This window comes from Eretmochelys imbricata, chromosome 1 (assembly GCF_965152235.1).
Source record: "Eretmochelys imbricata isolate rEreImb1 chromosome 1, rEreImb1.hap1, whole genome shotgun sequence".
Classification (NCBI taxonomy): Eukaryota; Metazoa; Chordata; order Testudines; family Cheloniidae; genus Eretmochelys; species Eretmochelys imbricata.
The window spans coordinates 294,550,403-294,571,892 of NC_135572.1; the positions used below are offsets into that span (position 1 = coordinate 294,550,403).

Here is a 21,490-nt window from a genome sequence, read left to right on the forward strand (position 1 = left end):
GAGAGTAAGGGAGAGACGTTTATGGCGGGGTGGGAGGTTGAGGCAAATCGCCTGGCTGCTGGTTACGTGCAGCCAGACACCAGGGCGGTTAGAAGAGCACAGGAGGGTGCGGTACGCATCAGAGAAGCTTTGAAAACCAGTTTCATGACTGGCCAGGCTACGGTGTGAAAATTCTGTTTGTTTCTCCTTGATGAAACCCCCACCCCTTGGTTCACTCTACTTCCCTGTAAACTAACCACCCTCCCCTCCTCCCTTTGATCACCGCTTGCAGAGGCAATAAAGTCATTGTTGCTTCACATTCATGCATTCTTTATTCATTCATCACACAAATAGGGGGATGACTACCAAGGTAGCCCAGGAGGGGTGGTGGAGGAGGGAAGGAAAATGCCACATAGCACTTTAAAAGTTTACAACTTTAAAATTTATTGAATGCCAGCCTTCTTTTTTTGGGGCAATCCTCTGTGGCAGAGTGGCTGGTTGGCCGGTGGCCCCCCCACCGCGTTCTTGGGTGTCTGGGTGTGGAGGCTATGGAACTTGGGGAGGAGGGTGGTTAGTTACACAGGGGCTGTAGTGGCAGTCTGTGCTCCAGCTGCCTTTGCTGCAGCTCAGCCATACACTGGAGCATACTGGTTTGGTCCTCCAGCAGCCTCAGCATTGAATCCTGCCTCCTCTCATCACGCTGCCGCCACATTTGAGCTTCAGCCCTGTCTTCAGCCCGCCACTTACTCTCTTCAGCCTGCCACTTACTCTCTTCAGCCCGCCACCTCTCCTTCCGGTCATTTTGTGCTTTCCTGCACTCTGACATTATTTGCCTCCACGCATTCGTCTGTGCTCTGTCAGTGCAGGAGGACAGCATGAGCTTGGAGAACATTTCATCTCGAGTGTGTTTTTTTTTCTTTCTAAGCTTCACTAGCCTCTGGGAAAGAGAAGATCCTGTGATCATTGAAACACATGCAGCTGGTGGAGAAAAAAAAAGGGACAGCGGTATTTAAAAAGACACATTTTATAAAACAGTGGCTACACTCTTTCAGGGTAAACCTTGCTGTTAACATTACATACATAGCACATGTGCTTTCATTACAAGGTCACATTTTGCCTCCCCCCACCGCGTGGCTACCCCTTCTACCTTCCCCCCTCCCCGTGGCTAACAGCGGGGAACATTTCTGTTTAGCTACAGGCAAACAGCCCAGCAGGAATGGGCTCCTCTGAGTGTCCCCTGAAGAAAAGCACTCTATTTCAACCAGGTGACCATGAATGATCTCTCACTCTCCTGAGGATAACACAGAGAGATAAAAAAACGGATGCTGTTTGAGCGCCAATAAACATACACTGCAATGCTTTGTTGTAGAATGATTCCCGAGTACGTGCTACTGGCCTGGTGTGGTAAAGTGTCCTACCATGGAGGACGCAATAAGGCTGCCCTCCCCAGAAACCTTTTGCAAAGGCTTTGGGAGTACATCCAGGAGAGCCGCGAATGCCAGGGCAAATTAATCCTTTCACATGCTTGCTTTTAAACCATGTATAGTATTTTAAAAGGTACACTCACCGGAGGTCCCTTCTCTGCCTGCTGGGTCCAGGAAGCAGCCTTGGGTGGGTTCAGGGGGTCCTGGCTCCAGGTCCAGGGTGAGAAACAGTTCCTGGCTGTCAGGAAAACCGGTTTCTCCGCTTGCTTGCTGTGAGCTATCTACAACCTCATCATCATCATCTTCTTCATCCCCAAGACCTGCTTCCGTGTTGCCTCTATCTCCATTGAAGGAGTCAAACAACACGGCTGGGGTAGTGGTGGCTGAACCCCCTAAAATGGCATGCAGCTCATCATAGAAGCGGCATGTTTGGGGCTCTGACCCGGAGCGGCCGTTCGCCTCTCTGGTTTTCTGGTAGGCTTGCCTCAGCTCCTTAAGTTTCACGTGGCACTGCTTTGGGTCCCTGTTATGCCCTCTGTCCTTCATGCCCTGGGAGATTTTGACAAAGGTTTTGGCATTTTGAAAACTGGAACGGAGTTCTGATAGCACGGATTCCTCTCCCCAAACAGCGATCAGATCCCATACCTCCCGTTCGATCCATGCTGGAGCTCTTTTGCGATTCTGGGACTCCATCATGGTCACCTCTGCTGATGAGCTCTGCATGGTCATCTGCAGCTTGCCACGCTGGCCAAACAGGAAATGAGATTCAAAAGTTCGCGGTTCTTTTCCTGTCTACCTGGCCAGTGCATCTGAGTTGAGAGTGCTGTCCACAGCGGTCACAATGGAGCACTCTGGGATAGCTCCCGGAGGCCAATACCGTCGAATTGTGTCCACAGTACCCCAAATTTGAGCCGGCAAGGCCAATTTAAGCGCTAATCCACTTGTCAGGGGTGGAGTACAGAAATCGATTTTAAGTTCCCTTTAAGTCGAAATAAAGGGCTTCATCGTGTGGACGGGTGCAGGTTTACATCGATTTAACACTGCTAAATTCGACCTAAAGTCCTAGTGTAGACCAGGGCATAGAGGGAAAGAAACAGTACCAAAAACCAAGAGACGTCTTAATTAGTAATACCCTAGAATTTAAACTATGGGGAATCAAACTCGTTTGTGATTTTAATTCAGAACTTCTTTAATATGATCCAACATTCTGTTAAAAGGACCAACAGTGAACTAAGAATATTATAAAGACAAGGAATCATGGATACATAAAAACTGTTAAAGTGGGTGTTGGAGAGCAAGCAACAGTGGGTTGTCCCACATCAGCTGCAACAGGAGCAGATGCTGCAGCAGATTGCAGTCCAGCAGAAGCAAGAACAGCAGCAGTTGCAGATATGAGAACTGGCAGACCAGCACCAAGCACAACAGAAGCATCTGGTCCTACAGCTGGCAGCACTAATAAAGCCCATAGGGCATCTAATACCACAGCGCTTGGGCCAGGCAGAGACAACTTCCCTGCAGGACTATCCATAAGGCTTATGAAGGTGGGCCCTGGGAATGACCCTTAGGCCTTCCTGGTTACCTTTGAGTGGGTAGCCAACGTGGCATGCTGATCAACAGAGCACTGGGCTACCTGGATGGCCCTATACTTGACTGGCTCCATGCAAGCAGCATACCGAAGCCTGGACCCCATGGACATGCTAGCCTATGCCAGAGTGAAGGAGGTCATAGTCAACCAACTGGGAATCAACTCCAAGACATACAGACAGAGGTTTCGAAGGAGGAGTACCCTCCCAGACCCTGGCCATGAGTGGTGACCCAGCATCTACGCGACCATTGCTGGTGCTGGCTGAACCCAGAGAAAGAGATGGAGGTTCAAGTGGCAGAGATGATAATGATAGAACAATTCACCCAGATTCTCCCGACCAGGGGAAGAGAGTGGGTGAAATGCCATCAGCTATTGACACTGTTGGACGCGGTGACACTCATGGAAGATTACCTGGCCCAGCACTTACATGGAAGACCTGACAACTCGAGTGCTGAGATCCAGAAACCCTGGGAGTAAGCCCCCAAATCCTGGAGGCAGCTGGGCTAGGAAAGAAGACGGGACCACTAGTCAGGCCGACTCCGAAGGAAATACCCCTGGCCAGAGGGAGGAACCTGAGCCCTGACGCATCATGAAGGAGAGTCCAAGAGCTGCAGGGAGAGGGGTATGCGCCAACTGGAGGTCCCATGACTACAGAAAAGAACCCGCCAGCAGGGACCCCGAAAGGCCCATGCTTTGAATGTGGACAAGAAGGGCATTTCAGGTGAGAGTGCCTTTTTATGGATTGTAGCTATGGACTGCAAGCCCCCAAGCTTGGAAGAGAGGTCTGGGCAATCTTCTGCTCCCAGTGAGGCTCAATGGTACCCAGGCAATGGGCCTGGTGGACTCCAGGTTCAGTCAGGCTATTATCTGGACCAGTCTCATAGAATCCCCCGACAAGGCAGGGATACCCATCTACCTCCAGTGTATCCACAGGGATGTGTGACCCTACCTGGCAACCAAGGTATGCCTCGAAGTGAAGGGCTATATGGCGACATGCCCAGTCGGCCTAGTGGACACCTTGGCCCAGTGTTTCTCAAATGCGGCCACTGTGCGGCATGCAGAAACCAGGGGTTTTCTTGCTGCCACAGCCTCCTGGGCTGTGGAGGTGGGGCGGGGGGGAGGGAAGTGGCAAAGTAGTGGCCCCTCCCTGTTGCTTCTGGATGCATTACCTTGGTGTTGGTTACTGGGGCTGCTCGCAGGGGTTAGGCCCGCTCTGGAGACATCTGGGGCACAGTGCTGGAGGAGCTAGCAGACAGTGAGTTCCCCACCTTCCCAGGGGTGATGGGGCTCAGGCTTTGGGCTTCAGCCCAGGGGTGGTGGGGCAGCAGGCTCTTACCACAAGACTTCAGGCTCCAGCCCTGGGCTCCAGCTGTGCAACAGTCGACCCTAGGCTCCAGCCACCCGGCTTCGGACTCCATCCCGGGCCCCATCCCCCAGCTGTTGGGATCTGGCCACAGGGCTTCGGGTTCCAACTCCCTGCTGCCTCCCCCAGCCCCCTACCCACTCACCCCATCACCCCGAACCCCCACTGCCTCCCCCAGTTCCCCACGGGCTCAATTTGTCCCCAGGCTTGCTAGGGCTGAGTAAGTCTGCTGTGAAAAGTGATACCTGTATGTTTGTTAATATCACTTTTCACAACAGACTTACTAGCTAGCAATAAATAAATTACAATGATTTGGATGTGTATATGTCCATATTTAGTTGGTTTTCCTAAAGCTAATCAAGTATTAGACCGCACTCTAAGGCCACCAAAAAATTTGTCCTGAGAACCCTGGTAGCCCTGGGATGGGACTGGAGGTGATTTGGGGAGATCCTGAAGTGATGGAGCAGCAAACACCATGTGGAGACCAACCCACGCCCAAAAGTGAGGAGGCTTATGGATCAAGATGAGACAGAGGAACCAGATGAGGGCCCCTCAAACCTGGCAGAGGTGCCGGTGATCCAACCTGCGACTACGGAGGCTTTGAACAAGACGGGCAATAACTGATTGATGGAAGATGGGGACTTTGTGTGGGAGCAATGGGAAGACCAGACCCTGAGCCATGCTTGGGAACAAATAGTCACCCCGAAGGAGAAAGGAAAGGAGGCCCATGGACACCACAAGGGCCTCACTTTGAAGTCCAGAACAAGCAGCTGTACTGGATAGTAAGAGACACCCCCCTCCCACCCCCGCAAACGCAGGAAACACTGCGTCAGCTATTTATGCCTAAGAGATTTCTACGGGAGATACTGTGCCTGACCCACTCAGTGCTGCACTGGACACCTGGGGCACGAGAACACTACAATGGATGGCCCTCATATTTTTTTGGGTCATGCATCCACCAAGAAATGTGTGAGTTTTGTGCCTCATTCCCTGAGTGTCAACTCACAGGACTCAAAGTGGTGCTGAAGGCCCACATCCTGATCCCTGCAGTGGGAGTACTGTTTGAACGGATAGGGATGGATCTGGTGGGACCCCTGGAGAAAAGTTCATCCAGGTTCTAGTACATACTGGTGATTGTAGACTACATCACCTGGTATCCTGAGGCCATCCCACTGGGTATGATGAAAGTGCCCACCATAGCAGGTGAGCTCATGAAGGTCTTTGCCAGGGTTGGGATCCCAAAAGAAATTCTGTTGGACAGGGGGTCCAATTTCTCATTCAAGCTGATAAAAGAGCTGTGTGAATTACTTAAGATCCTGGCCCACAAGATGTCTGTATACAATGTTAATACTTTAAATGTCATCTTAAGGCTTCAGAATTAACATCCCATTGAGAACAATGGAGACGTTCACACCTCTCAGAGCTATTGTTTCTGGTTGTGTGCAGATTCTGGAAGGCACCACTGAACTGATTCCCACTGTGCATACTTTTAAGGCATTTTTACTGCCATGAAAGCTAGAAAGGGGGTGGTGGTGGTTGTTTGTTTGTTTGTTTTTGTTTTTCTTAGGCATTTCTCTAATTATGGAGCAAGATCAGGATCTAGTATTTTCAACACATCCTTCCCTGTGATTTATTATGATCTGTGGTTGCCCTTTCAGTTTAGAGCAGAACAAAATGAAACAAACAAAAGATTTTCTATGAAATAATTTACCAGTTCAGAAAACCCAGTTCAGAATAATAATTTACCAGTTCAGAAAACCCAGAAATGTTTTAGTTTATCAGCATAGGATATTCTTGGAGCAGAAAGTGCATTTTACCAATAGATATTAACACAAACTTGTATCGTGTCATCAAACCAGGCTTTTAAAAAGTGTCTTAGTGACATCTATTGGCATAAAAATTTTGTCTTTGCATATTTGCATGTACCAGCTAGAGATATGGATACATTAATATATGATTATTCTAATGATAATCCTTGTGTAAAATTGTAATAAAAATGATCAATACTGCAAATGTTATGGGGAAAATCTGCACCGATTAGATGGGGCTGAGCAGCGATAATAATATGGCATTTTGGCATCAGCAGCAGCATAGGAAGTTTTGAAGTAACATTTTAAGTTCCCCTCCATAGTAAAGCTTGTAGGGTAAAGGCCCAGAGATTCCCCGTCAAGCTGAAATATCCTTTTCAAACTGAAAGGTCTTGTAGTAACAGCCTATTCAGCCTATTTATACAATTTCAGAACGACTTCAAAAGTGTGTGGAATAGAACTAAAGAATTCAGAGAGATGTTGATGAATTTGACTGTGCCATTTAAGAACACTTTTTTTTTTAAAAAAAAAGGCGAAGGCAGGGAAGGTATTCCGGGCCAGATTTTCTGGTGCATCAGAACTGCACTTGTCACAGCAGAGAAGAGGAGGGAGCCATCAGACAGAGATTACAGCTCCCTGATTTCTCTTGTCTGTTGTGCCCCAACTCCAGTGGAGAGCTAACTCTGCCAGCTGGTAACAGTTTCTGAGGGAGCATCTGCTCGCTGGGGTTTGCAGGAGTGCTGGGTGTCCCTCATGAGTGGAGGACTCATGTGCTTCCATACCTTGTTAAACTGGGACCAGCGTGTGTGTTTGTGATGTGGCCAGCGTAAGAGGTCCAGTGTTCTTAACTATTCACTGCTTTGCTATTAAGTGCTTGGGTTATGTAAACCATATGATGAGTGACACGAGTGTATTTGCTTAACAACCTTAACAGATTTTTTTAAAATCCATGTGTGTGTTTTTGGAATTTAATTATATATAACACATTACAATTCCCCACCATATTTTTACAAACTATGATACTCAAGAGATAAACCATGTAGGTCTCCCTAACAACATGATTCTCTCACATTCTTTCTTTCATCGTGCCAGGGCCAGTTCTTCAAGGGCCCAATCTCATATTCAGTTTCTCTTGTGTATTAACCAATAATCACAACAACTATGTGCAAAGTAAGTAATTGTATTGAGTGTAATGAATGTGAGCTCTCCAGCAAGATGACATAATACTACTAATTAGCACAATAAAATAGTAGCAGGATCTCAGAGGAAAAACAGATCTGACTTACCTTGATGTGTCTATATAATATATATAATCATACATCTTTTGAACTTTGTATAACACAAAATAAGTTACCATAGCTCGTTACACAGAAAGATCCACAGTCTTACCAGCAAGGAGTAAAATATTTGCATTTCACTAGTCAGTTCCCCTGCAAACCTTTCTCCTGAGTTTGTTTTCTTTTGAACATGATTAATTGTAAAAGGGAAGCAAGCAGAGGGAACGTTTTGCTCTATGTGAAAAGCTGCTTATTTGCAAGGGAACCAAGCTGGTATAAATCCCAACATTTTACAGCTTGCAGCCCTTGATCCACCAGGAGACATCTCGTCCTCTGCAGTATTTTTTCCACACCACCCTGTGTGAGTTAAAAATCATGTTAACTGATTATGGCAAGTTCATCCATTAGTGCAGAGCCCCTTCGCCCTCCAGAAAAAACAACACTTTAAATTTATGTACTTTTAACTTTTCTGCAGCGAGCCAAGCTAATATACAAGTAATTTGCTACTGGCCCAATCCTGGCACAGCACCTGACTACTTTGCATGGCCCCACTGGGTCCTGGAGCTATGCATGCCTTATTCAATCCTGAGTCTGCCAACACTTCCTAAAAGGTTGCCACATGGTTGTCAAAGGCCCACTTAGGAGCTGATATTCCTGCCGCAGAAGATTGGTGTATTTGTACCACTGCTCTCTACTGGATGGAATCAAATTTACTCTGTTTTGTGGCATAAGCTCTATCCTGCTAAATAGAACTAACACACATTCCCTTTTAGCTCCAGCTGGAGGAGGCTAAGATGATGTACGTTCTCTCCCCACTGCTGCGTCACAGAGACATAATCTTGAGGCTCTTGGTAGTTATGGATTTGTTCCCTTGGTGTTTGAACTGGGATTTGAACACCTGGGAACCTCACATGTTCAAGAAGTACATTGCTCTAAGTAGTCTCCCCCTAAGTTTACACATAGACCCATACAAGTATGTCACTATTATTAGCTCTTGTAATAGTTTTAAACACACCATGCACTCATGCCATTGGAAGCGCAAACAATTCTCTTTGTACAGTTTACACATGCTGTAATGTCTGCTGCCAGTAAGGCTAAAAAAGAAATATAGTGGTAAAAACAGTGGGAGAAAAAAAAAACATTTTCCTCTTCATTTTTTTGAATCAGTCATCTTAAAACTGATACAGAAATTAGTTTTTATTATTATTATTTATTAATCAATCAACTTCATTGCTGTGGCATCTAAGGACCAACCAAGAATGGGGCCTGTGGCGTTAGGCACTGTGCAAGCACAGATGAGCAGATGGTCCTTTTTTTGAAGAGCTTCCAATACAAAAGAGAGACAGACCCATGGTGGGAGAAAGGGATAACACACACACACACACACACAGAGTGAACAATGTGACGGTGTCAAGCACATTACTTTGCACCTACCATGACACTGGATTCCACAGCCGTTCTTGGCTCTTGGAGTCTTGCCATCATTACACCACCAGCGGCTGTTGATTTGAAAAATCCCATAGTCCGTGCTTCTGGAAGGTTTGTTAGAATGCGTGGCACGTGTGTTAAGGTTGCTCTCGTATCTTGCTGCGCACAGCCCTGTGAAGGTTCCGTTAAAAAAAATAAATAAATAACCACACACAGATTGATGTAGTCTATCCGCCGATAACAACTCCTCATAGCTTGATATTTTACAGAAATATGGATCTGAACACCCCATATCACTGGTTTGTAGATGATGCAAATGATTATTTTATACAAAGTACACACAGCCAGTTGTTATTCCTTTTATACTGATGAGATTCACATCCTTATTAAATTTGATGAGTAAGAAAAACCATTCTACATATAAAACTTTTGATTGTCATCTGAACACTGCATGGGGCCTATATTTTTGAAGGAAACACCAGTGATTTGGGGTAAAATGCTATAGAGATAGAAACATCTTTCTAAAGAAAATATTATTAACATGCAAATCAAAACCAACAAATAGTACTAAGGAAAGACATGGGGAAATGTCAACTTTTCTCTGGCAGGGAATGGCTCTGCATGTAATGAATAAAAGTTGCCTTTTGCCTTAACGCTCATAAAATGCAGTTAAGTGAGTTGGAACATTTCTTTCCTGCTGTTTCCAACAGGGGGAGGATCAATGGTGAAAGACCAACTGCAGAGAGGGCTCCAAGTGGCCATTAGCATATTAATACTGTGTTGGCCAGTCCTGCTGAAAATAGGTCTAAACCACAGCACCTGCTGAAGTTTTATCTACACTAGTGCCCTCACCTTTGTTTCCATGGGTGGTACTGCATAAATATTAGCAATGATGGTAAACTTTAACCAAAGCACCCTTATTCTTTCCTCATTTACAGTAAGTGGATCTGAATTAGTCAGGTTAGAAAGAAGGATTCTTTGATTTGAGATATTCAGGGATGCATAAACATCATGTGTGTTTAACTCTCTGGATCGTGGCTCAGAACACAGGTAAACAAACCTTAAAAACAAACTGGTTGAATAATCATTGATTAGCAAGGATGATGCGAAATTAAGAAAGGCCCTCACCCTTCTCTCTCCCGTTTGAATTGGGGTTTTGAGATGCTGCTGGTGATCCTCCCACCCTGGCCTTGTGCTGTGGTCTGCATCCCAAGTCCTGTTTCCCTGCTCTGCTGCAGTGAGGATCAAAGAGCAGAGCGTGAGAAGGGTGCAGACATCAAACGTGGGATTGTACAAAGGCTATAACTAGGAATAATGCAACGGAATGGGGGGAAGGGTCTCTCAGACTGGTGGCAGAAAAGGTTCCTGACAGTGCAATCTGTTAAACTGTGGGAGGGTTTCAGGGAGGAAGTGGTATTCCCATTGCTTGGGACATTTTAAACAAGACTGAGCACAGCTGTAGGCGATACACTGCAGGGAACCAGCCTGTGCTGAGAAGGACAGACTAGATAACCTAGGAGGGTTTTCCATCTCTAATGTCTAGGATCAATTCAATGGGTAAATCACCTGCCCACCCTCTGAACCACATGGACATCTCCTCCAAGGCAGCAGACTGACTGTGTCCCAGGCTGTAGCCCTGGTACCCATCCAGCCCAAGCCTTTTCATTGCTCTTGCCAGCTCGCACCTTTTGCAGATCTTCCCATGAGCAGCCAGGGGCAGGAGGAAAAGCCCCAGGATTAGTAAAACCTTCATGCTGGCAGCGTAGCAAACCCAGGCTCCTGCCACTGAGACTAAAAGGAAAGAGAGATGCTGGTGAGACTGTAATCTCCTCTCCGCCACACTTGAACTCTCCATTTCCTGAGCGATGTGGAAACAGGCCATGAGCAGCCTGGACGTTTTTCAATACTCTTGGGCTCACTGCCCAGAAGTTAAAATCGCTTAGCTATGGGGAACGGGCTAGCTCACTCACCTGGTGTTTTATTGCTAGATCCCTGCTACAATTCTGACTCAGGACCTACAGGCCAAACGTGGTTACCATTTGATGGCTGTTACAATGGCTTATAAAGAGTTAATGATCAGAGACCAGTTCCTGTTGGTTAACTCTGACTGGCTTTTGTAATTCAGGATTAGCGTATGGAGTTCATGGAAGAACGAACAGGCAAGAGCCAATATAATCTGCATGTTTCTAAAAATCCTGTTACCTTCAAAATGTTTTGTTTCAGCAGCTTTGCATGACAAACTACAAATACTTTGATAGCTGGGTTAAAAGATTATCTCATCATTTACTGTGGCATTTGCAAATTCTGCTATATATTTCGATCTGCAGTGTGGTCTAGTGGACAGAGGACTGGGCTGAGATCCAGGAGATCTACAGTCTAATTCAAACTCTGCCACTGGGCTGCAGGCAAGTTACTTCACCCCGCCTCAGTTTCCCCATACACAGAAAGGGCATATTTATACTTACCTCTTTTGTGAACTACAGATGACATGCTCTGTATAATTGTTAGGTATTACTATTCTGATCAAGAGCTATTTTGTGACTTACAATAATAAGTCTCACTAATGACTGGCTTTCTATACCCTAAAGGAACAGTTTATAATATATAATTTTTTCCAGTGGTGGGAGACCACCTTTATTACAGGGATGTGTGCTAAATTAGGGCGCTAACACTCTTTACACTGATACCAACAGGGCCTGCACAGCACATCTAAAATCCCTCTAGTACTTTGGAGACTCTGATCTGTAAATTTAAAAAAAACATGCATGAATGGGAATTTTGTCTGTATACATACTACAGACTCAGCCCCTGAGATTTCTGTTTCTGTAACACTGTAGAACGCCAGTAGCCATGCTATAGTTAATGTTGTCACTCTATTTCCATCACAAGCCTGATTTGGGACACTCCAGCTAGTGTGCCCCACCCCAGGAATGTCAGCTTCGAAACTGATAAAATAGGCCCGAGAGGGAAGACTTTATTAAAAAAAACCTGAAATGAATTGGACATCTTAAACGCAGAAGTTCAGAAACAAATATTATTCGGGGGAGGGTGTATATATATTTGTCACTCTGAAGTAAAAAAAATTTGGAGATCACATTTAGGTGACTGAGTACATCGTGTGCTAGCCAGAGTTGAATCTAGTTTGGGCACCTCAACTATGATTTTCCACACTTCCCAGTGTATGAATTTCCCTGAATTTCACGAGTTTATCTATTTCTTTTGGCTAGTGATAAGGTGCTTGTAGGGATTTATTGCACTGGAGTTGCTGAAATGTACCGTCAGCATTAACTTCACCTGAACATATTTTTCCCTAGAATAATCCTTTCAAATGAGGGGATTCTGAACTCTGATCAGATGTTGTAACATCCCAACATCTAAAGCTAAAAACTATATTCAAATGGACTAGAGACTCCTTCACTTAGGGTTTGTTCTTTATTATTATGAAAGCAAGGATGGCCCAGTGGTTGGGGCATTGGCTTGGGGAGACGGGGTTCAATTCCCCATTCTGCCACAGATTTCCTCTGTCGTTTGGTCTCTGTGTGCTTTCCTTCCCTACCTTGTGGGGGTGGCATGCAGTGCTCACATACTTCGATGATGAGAGCCATTTAAATGCCATAGATGGATTATATGTGCTACAGTTTCCACATAACAAACACAGCTAAAATGCTCCATTCTTAGCCTCCAGGCCTAGATTTGTACCTTACTAAATTTATACATGATAGGAAAACAAAACCCACCCCAGAACACTACTGTATTGTTTTTCATCTTAATCAGGAGAATTGTGCAAATATGGGCAGGGAAGAGAACAACACTATGAAGAAAGCCCTATTTGGAAATCCTAAATCAGTATTTCTAACTCCTTTTACAGTAAGAAAGAAAAACATACATTGTTTCATTTCCTCATTCATCTGTCAACAGTTTGATTTTAACAGAGCACTGTGAAGTTTGTCAAGCTGGGTGTAAAAATATAGGTCTGTAGTCCCATTTGTGCCAGTGTAATATCAGATCCAATACTGTCTTCAGTATGACAGGTTTCAGAGAAGTAGCCGTGTTAGTCTGAATCCGCAAAAAGACAAGGAGTACTTGTGGCACCTTAGTCTCTAAGGTGCCACAAGTACTCTTTGTCTTCAGTATAAATCACAGGTTATTCCTGGATGGGGAGAGGACAGGATCCTTCAAGCCATTTTTGGACCAACAAGATCTTTCCTTTCACATTTTTTCTTCTACCTACTATTCTAACGACTTGGGAGCCCTAGGCCCAGATCCTGTATGGTATTTAAGTGCTTAACTCCCATTGATAGCTATGGGGCTCTCCCCAGAGGCCATCAACACCAGTGCAACCAAAGGGATTACTGGTTCAAGATGCATCCCCTTTCCTTAAGTCCCTCGCAGTGGGGGCTAAGCACATGTTCTGCACAGCATTGCTATGCAGTGCTATTCCTTTCCCAGGCTGGCTGAAACACTGAAGACCAAGGGCCAGATGCTGAGCTGGAACAAATCTGTGACTTCAATGGTGCTACACCAATTTACATCTGCTGATGATCTGGCCTGAAGTTGGAGAGTTCTTTTCCATACAATGTATGGCCAGCCAGGAGAGCCCTAAACAATGTTGTTCAGAAATTCCTAACTTCATGAAGTATGAAACATGTCAACCATGGCAATTTAGTGAAGATAATACCCCAACCCTGTCATTTTAAATGTTGATTTGGGGGGTATTTATAGTCTGACCTTTGAGTCTTTGTATGTGATAGTCATTTATATTGTGTTTTTCTCCAAAAAGCCAAAGCACCAGACTAGTTACAAAACTGTAATCAGAGAACATTGCATCCACTGTTGAATGCAACCTTTAAACACTGTACAGCAGCACGACAGTGAAGAATTCTGTGTTCGTTGCAAGTTCTCGCTGAACGTAGACAGCCAGAATGGAATCACCCCACTGGAATCTGACTGGAGTTTAAACCATTCTTGCTAACTCTTCTTAAGTCTTCAGAAGCAGGGCTGTGCTGCCATTTTTAACAGTGGGCTCCCTCAAAAGTGTGCCATTCCCAGAGTAAAATACTCCCCCTTACCCTCCCCATGCCCCCAAACATAAAACTTCATTTCTACACCCTTTCCCCCAACAAATAATCCTCAACGACAGAAAACGCCACCACCACCCTTTTCCTGGCCCATCACCTCTTGACTCACTACGTTTTCCCCAACCCGCCATCTCATAGAAGGCTCCTTGAGGTGATTCCCCTACCTGGCAGCTCTTCCTGACAGAAGTAGCAATGATGGCAGGTGGTTGTCCTGTGGCCTCTGATGGCAGCAATTCTGGTAGGTAGGGGTGATGTCCTGCAGCCTGGGAGTTGTCCCTTCTGTGTTGATGGTTGGTTGGGAATTGAGTCCCCTTTGTTTCTTAAAGTGGGTGGCTCTTCTCTGACATGAGGGGGAGGTGTGGGAGTGGGTCTCCGGTGGCTGTTTGGGGTCAGGAAGGGGGTATCTCCTGCCTGTGATGGGAGTCAGATTAGAGAGTGGATGTTCTTTGTGTGGTGATGGAGGGGAGTAGGGCTCCAAGCCCTTCCCATACCAGCTCTTCCTATTCAGGCGTTAGGGGGAGAGGGGAGGGTTTCTAGATGCCCATGCTGTGCAGCTGCACTACCCTGGTGTACCAGTTTACCTCCCACCCTAGCACAGTGGCCAGCAAGGATTGTGGGATGCGAGGACTTAGCAAAATGCTAGAGGATGCAGGGGGGGAATTCCCCTGAACAGCGCTCACACCAGGCATTTGGGTGTGGCTAGCACAGGATAAAGAATGGATTTTTTGGTTTGTTGCCAATTTTGAAAAATGGAAAAAAAGTTGGTTTTGGGTCAGACAGAAAATGAAAATTTCCAGCAAATGAAAAAGTAAAACAAAATTCATTTCTGACCAAACAAAATGTTTTGTTTTGATTTTAACTCTTTTAAAATGTTCTTGAATTTTTTAGCTAAAATTAAAGGAATTTTTGAAACAAAAATGAAACATTTAAGAGTCTTTTCGATTTTTTGTTTGTTTTTATTCAAAATGAACAATTTGGTGAAATCCACACGAATTCGCAAAACACTTTGGTGTCACTGAATCCGCATTTTTCCCTGAAAAAAGTTTTGGCTGAAAAATGTCACCCAACTTTAGGTGCAGAAGCTTCCTGAGTGAGCATCATCAATCAGCTGGCTGGCTCCTAGCTTCAAAGGGGGCTAAACATTTTAACAAGCAGCTGTATCATTCTGGAGGACCAGTGAAATAAATGCCCTCCCGGGTCACTGAGTTATCTTCATTATGAGCACACCAGCAGGGATGATGTAAGGATTTTGGGAAGAATTAGTAAGATGACTATTCAGGTACACCCCATCCATCCACCCACTTATACTTTATTTATTCATTTTACATCAGTAAAGTGTGTGTATGGGGGACAGGAGAGGATCTTTAGAGATGAACCAAGCTGTTTATTCCTTTCTACCCTAGCAATTACTGTACATCAATTTATAGTCTCCAGGTTATTTGTGCAATTAGAAGGCCTAAAGACTCACTTTTTATTTTAAACAAAAGCCAAAATTCTCCCTCCTGGACCTGCAAAGCCACCTGCTTTTAACAAAGGGCTCCCACAAGCCCCTGCAGATCCCCTCCTGCTCATCACAACTGCATTGTAGAAGTTATCAAGAGGGAAACAGGAGCTTCGGGCAGGAGAAAACTGGAGGGATGGGCAGCTGGGTGCTTTTTGCAGCTTGGGCAGTAACACGTTGGAAATGTGGGGTAAAGAAATAGGCTGGAGGTTTCTATTAAAATGATCCTCATTAAAATAATTTACAATGTTAATGCTTCAAATGTCATCTTAAGGCTTCAGAATTAACGTAATATTAAGAACAATGGAGCTGTTCACACCCCTCTGAGCTACTGTTTCTGGTTGTGTGCAGATTCTGGAAGGTACCACTGAATTGATTCCCACTGTGCATACTTTTAAGGTATTTTTACTGCCGTGAAAGCTGGAAAGGGGGTGGTTGTTAGGTTTTTTTTGGTTGTTTTTCTTGGTTGTTTTCTGAAAGGTCAGGATTTTGACGCATGGTTCTGCAGCAAGGTGTGGATTAGAAATAATAAATATGGTTATAGCCAAGCAGACAAAAAAGCATAAATGACCCCTGAGAAAACAGGCTAATCTCCATCTGTCACCTTGAGTTTTCTGTAGAGTTGTACCAAATATTGAACTCAAAAATTAATAATACCCGAAACATCTTTTTTTCAAGCTAAACTGAAGCTTCTGTATACATGAAACGTGTTAATGTCAAAGTTGAGCATGTGAATTTCTTGAAGTGTTTGCTAGCAACAAACATTTCAAGGCACTTTTTCTTTTCCTTAAGTGGATTGTTTGGCAATAGTTAGATGGTATTTCTTCAGCTACCCTTTGATCAGAGCCATTTCAATTCACATTTCTCTGGAAGGAGAGTGCATTTCATTTCTCTCTCTCTCTGAAATAGTCAGAAAATAATTAGAGCCTATTAGTCTCCCATGTTTTGAGATTCTAGATTGTAATTTCATGGCCTGGGAGCAGCTTTTTCCTCCCCAGCAGTTGAGAGTCTAAAGAAGCCTCATATTATAGGCATAGTCACTCTCCGTATGGCCCTGAGGCTACTGCTCTGTAGAATTTTCATACTTCTTCTACTACTATTGGTGACTCACACTGATCACGGTGTCCCCTGGGGGGGGAGAGGGGAGAGAGAGACGACCTCCTGAAAAGGTCTCTCTTGATCGGATGTGGCATGAGAAACAGTCCTCATAACATGAAGAAAGTGAAGAGCAGCAAGGACAATTCTGCATTCCCAAAAGAAGAATGTGCCTCTGTCTGAGCACTATCACCAAAGGACCATAGCCAGAAGGCTTGGCCTAGAGGGCTACAGGATAAATTCCTCAGGATTGGCTCCCTTCCAGCGTGGCCATTCCACATCCAAACCTCAGAATGTGGCTGCCCACAGACATAGGTGTAATTTACCAAACATAATAGGAAGACCAAGCATCTGGGAGGCTCTCCGAACCAGAAAGTGGGGCTGGTGGTGCACGTAAAAGATGCTGCTTTCTTTCAGACTGGGAAAGAAGGATTCTTCTGACACGTTAATTCATCTACACATAAACAAGCTCCTCCCTCCCCCATGGCGATCATGATAGACCGGCGCACACCGATGAGGAGTGGCAGCCAAACATTAGTACCCGTGAAAAGACTACAGGTGGACACTACGCCATGCTCCAGGACAAAAGCTGCATTAGTGCAAGTAAGGCTATTGCTCTGATGGCCCAACAGGAGCAGCAGCATCACACCAACATGCTGCTGCAGCTGTGGTTCCATTCCCCCCTATTATTTTCACTGATACCGGAGTCTGCCGCGCAGAGCATTTACTGTGAAGTTACTGCTCTTTGCTCTGGCTTGCCTAGTCTAAATCACATCATGCTCACCCCACTTCCCTGTTGCTTCGTGCCAAAAATGTTGCCACTCAGCTACCGGGTGATCTCATTTATTGACTGAAAGAAGGATGTGAGAAAGATCAATTCATCTCACAATGGCCACATGAACCAGCTGTCACACCATTAAGCTATGGGAGCTAACCCAGTTTGGTCAGCTTTGTGGAGGCCGGTCAGCCCCAGGGGGAACTGCAGCAGCATTCAGTAGAATGGCTTAATGTGCATGTGCAATTTCAGAATAACCACAGTAGCAGATGAAATCTGTTGCATAAGCTGAGTGGTAGGTAAATTCCTCAGCCACCCCGGATCCACAGACTATCCTTGAACCACGGGGTCAACGTGGTGCATTACAGCAGGTTTGTCCATAGACCCTGTTTTGCAGACTCCGGGACAATCCCAGCTTCTCTGGCAATGGAGGGATCCTCTGGCAGCAGAACTGATGCAGTTCAACTGCATGGGAAGGAAGAGGATTTGAGAGGTGCACTTCATGCCCAGCGCAAAGCCCTGCTCTGCAGGGATAGGACCACAGCATCCACTGACGTGCATCACAGGATCCTCCCCACAACAGGGACAAGGAGAATATAAAGGTGGGGAGGCTCTTCCAGCCATTGAGCTGCAGTAACTGCCACTGAGTAGCAGAGAGGGGAGAATTTCTCCCCACAATTGCCTGTGCATGGCCTGGCTATTTAAGACTTTGGTTAAAAAGTGCACCACTTTTCCTTCTAGTTCCTCATGCTCAGCTGTGAGCGAAGGGGGGTTCACGCATGCTTCAGTGCACGGAACAGTCATTTCTCCAAACCTTTGCAAAATAAGTATTAAATTCAGTGGTGGCAGATGACAGAACAAGGAGCAATGGTCTCAAGTTGCAGTGAGGGAGGTCTAGGTTGGATATTAGGAAACACTATTTCACTAGGAGGGTGGTGAAGCACTGGAATGGGTTACCTAGGGAGGTGGTGGAATCTCCTTCCTTAGAGGTTTTTAAGGCCCGGCTTGAAAATGCCCTGGCTGGGATGATTTAGTTGGGGATTGGTCCTGCTTTGAGCAGGGGGTTGGACTAGATGACCTCCTGAGGTCTCTTCCAACCCTGAGATTCTTTGGTTCTATGCAATTCAGGGAAGCTCAGCTTCTCCTTTGGCCCCACAGTAAAGTGATCACGTTCCTTCCCTTCTACCATCAGCACGCTACCTTAGACAGAAAAGCCAGGTCACAGCCATATTATCGCATTGCTGTGGGATGAGGGCATCGGGAGAAGATTGGTGAGAGAGAGAGACTCAATTTTTTTTTTTTAAACTACTCAAAAAACGTTGATAATTAAGAGATACAATGCATGAAATGGATGTATTGGTAGGTTTGAATGCTACCTCCAGCGTGAAAGCTCCTCGTAAAAGCTACTGAAATGTAGTATTTGAACCACACCTTGTTCCGTGCGGACTGAGATTAAAAATGGCAAGATCACATGAAAAGTGACAGACCGCTCAGCAATAAGTGTCAGGAACTGATGGAGATACTAGCATTGGGCTGATGAAAAGAGAGAGGAAAAAAAGGACTCTGTAGAGAAACAAGGCCTTAATTAACGGAACTTCTGCACAATGAGACTGAAAAGTGCTGCTGGCCGGTGCACGTTGCAGCAGGATGTGATTCTGTAACCGCTACGGACCAGACTGTGACTCATACGCACAGCTCCATGGTGGGAGGTGGGACAGAGCAGCACTGCATCAGGGAGAATAGCAGGTGGTGCTTGGGCCTCTCGGGTTGCCAGCCCTCCAGGATTGTCCTAGAGTCTCCAGGAATTAAAGATTAAACTTGAATTCAAGACAAAATCGTGATGAAACCTCCAGGAATTCATCCAACCAAAGTTGGCAATCCTATTGGCCTCCCTGGCATGGAGGGGGAATATATGCCCCACTCCACAGGCAGGATTAGCATACTCTTGCTGCAGCTGGGCAGATTAGTTTATCAGCAGGCAGGGGGAAGGGCAGGAGAAAACAGGCCAATGGACTTGAGCCCCTTCTGGGCTGCTGCACATGATCTCCCACCCTTGTCCAGCAGTTAGGCACTCTCCAGCCCCTAGCAGCTGATTTAGAAAAAACTCTAAGATCTGCAAATAGTCTGAGTGAAATCATCCATCTACATTTACTTGTAAAAAACCAAGGCCCTCAGCCCCCCAGGCTTGATTTTAATGATCCAGTAGGCCTTTCTGTGTATAAAGCAAATATGAGGTACTGTGACAGACCCAGACCAGTGGGGTCAGGAGTCTGGTAGAAGGCAAATATACTGGCCACCGGATGAATAGTTTTCTGATCCCTGAGTGACCAGAGCAGGGGCTGCACTAGAGCAATCAGGCACCTGCTAGAATCAATTATGGCAGGCAGACTAAGTAGGACACCTGGTTTAAAAAGGACCTCCCATCAGTTAGGTGGGGCATAATGCAAGGAATAAGAAGGTATGCTGCTGGAGGACTGAGGATTACAAGCATGATCAGGCCTCAGGAGGAAGATCCTGCGGTGAGGATAAAGAAGGTGCTGGGGGGAGGCCAGGGGGAAGTAGCCCAGGGAGTTGGAGTTATAGCTGTCACGCAGCTGATACAGAAGATGTAGACAGCTGCTATCCACAGGGCCCTGGGCTGGAACCCGGTGTAGAGGGCGGGCCAGGGTTCTCCCCATGCCCCCAACTCCTGATCGACACAAGAGCGGTTGACCAGGTCTGTGAGCAACACCAGAAGGGAAGGTCTAGTTTGGAAAGGGATCTGGCCTGTCCCCGACCCACTAGGTTGGACAACAGAGACTGTGGAGATTGTTCTCCATTTCCCCCATACTGGCTGGTGATGAGGTTAGCTGAGTGAACAGCAGGTTTGAGCCTGTAGCAGAAGCGGCCAAACTGAGGGCTGCCGTGAACATCTGAGGTGAGCAAATCTGCCAAAAAGCGCAGGACCCACCAATGCAGAGGAGGAACTTTGTCACAGGTACAAACTGGCAAGTGGCTTGGTATTTTGTGTTTGATTTAAAGGCATAGTGTAAATAATATGCCCAATGACTCCCAGGGGAGAGCAGTAGAGATACATGGAACAGGAAGCACACAGGTCTCTGTTATACAGTGCAGTTAAACCGTGTTCAGCAGCAATTCAGCTACTCAGTTACTGATACTGGGCATCACAATGGGCAATTCTCCTGGACAAGGCTAGTCTGTTTGGTGTACAAGTAGGAACGTGTGGGTGGCTCTGTTCATTTGTTGTCCAGTACGCTCTTTGTTTGCTGTGACCCAGGGTAATCATGAAACACACAACTCCTACCCTGAGACAGGGACTGCAGTGGCGAAAGAGGGATAATTTTAAAGCTCTGTACTCTTAAAGGGAATTTTGAATATGAAAGACTTATTTCTAGGGAAAAGTAAATATTAAGAGGTCAGTCATGCACTAGGATGATACAATCCAGAGAGGGATGGTGAACTACAGATTGATTATTAAACTACTGCATCGTGTTGTTTGACTGAATGTTTGTTTGTGTCATAGCATTACCCTTAAGAGCTAGAACAATAGTTTCTTGCTCTGGCAGTCCTCCTTGTGTTTAGGAGCTCCCTGTAAAAGAGATGCAGACAGAGGCTGAAAAGTTCTACACCTAAGAAGGCAATATCAACCCTAACCCTACACTTGTTGGGTTCTGATGTTCAGGAGTTGGCCTATCATTTTGTTGTATCTTCGCTTATAAATAGGAAAACTGAAGACAGTGGGTTTCAGAATTATTTTTACATTAACTTAAGTGTACTTGCTTAATGAGAGGTAATTGGAGTTGGTTTTTCTTAAATAAAGGAGGAAGATTTTAATTCATTTGTGGGGGGGGGGATTATGAATAATTTCCCAGGTGTTGGTCTTGCATGATGAGCTCCATGTGGGTAGACCCCAGCATAGCTCACTGCAGGATCAGGGCCGCAGAAAGAGAACCAATCGGAACAGGTGCAGAGCCCTCTCAAAGCAAGGCTTATGCACAGTTAGAGATACCACAAGTATGGCTCCGGTACTGAACTTCAGGCTGCCAGCTTTTCTGATAGGCTGTGATACACTTCAGCAGATTACTACTTAGGGATGGGAGGGCTTTTTGTTTTGGTGCCATGCCAATGGTCTCTCTTTAAATAAAGCGATTTTACCTAAGCCTTGCCTGGCTCTTCA

General features: G+C 45.6%; 1 protein-coding gene across 3 annotated transcripts; it reads right to left on the bottom strand.

Annotated features, from left to right (window-relative positions):
• Positions 1-420: 420 nt before the first annotated feature.
• Positions 421-14,216, bottom strand: LOC144274318 (lysozyme C, tracheal isozyme-like). Of its 3 annotated transcripts, none has more exons than XM_077833071.1 (5): positions 14,107-14,216; positions 10,550-10,655; positions 9,993-10,096; positions 8,871-9,035; positions 421-957 (listed from the first exon to the last, which is right to left on the bottom strand). In XM_077833071.1, the coding sequence occupies exons 2-5, from the start codon at positions 10,615-10,617 to the stop codon at positions 551-553; spliced, it is 744 nt and encodes a 247-aa protein (XP_077689197.1). In that variant the 5' UTR covers positions 10,618-10,655; positions 14,107-14,216; the 3' UTR covers positions 421-550. The 3 variants fall into 3 exon arrangements, with proteins under 3 accessions (XP_077689197.1, XP_077689189.1, XP_077689207.1); XM_077833081.1 differs by lacking the exon at positions 421-957 and adding an exon at positions 4,546-7,793; XM_077833063.1 differs by lacking the exons at positions 8,871-9,035; positions 9,993-10,096; positions 10,550-10,655; positions 14,107-14,216 and adding an exon at positions 1,547-4,452.
• Positions 14,217-21,490: the final 7,274 nt, after the last annotated feature.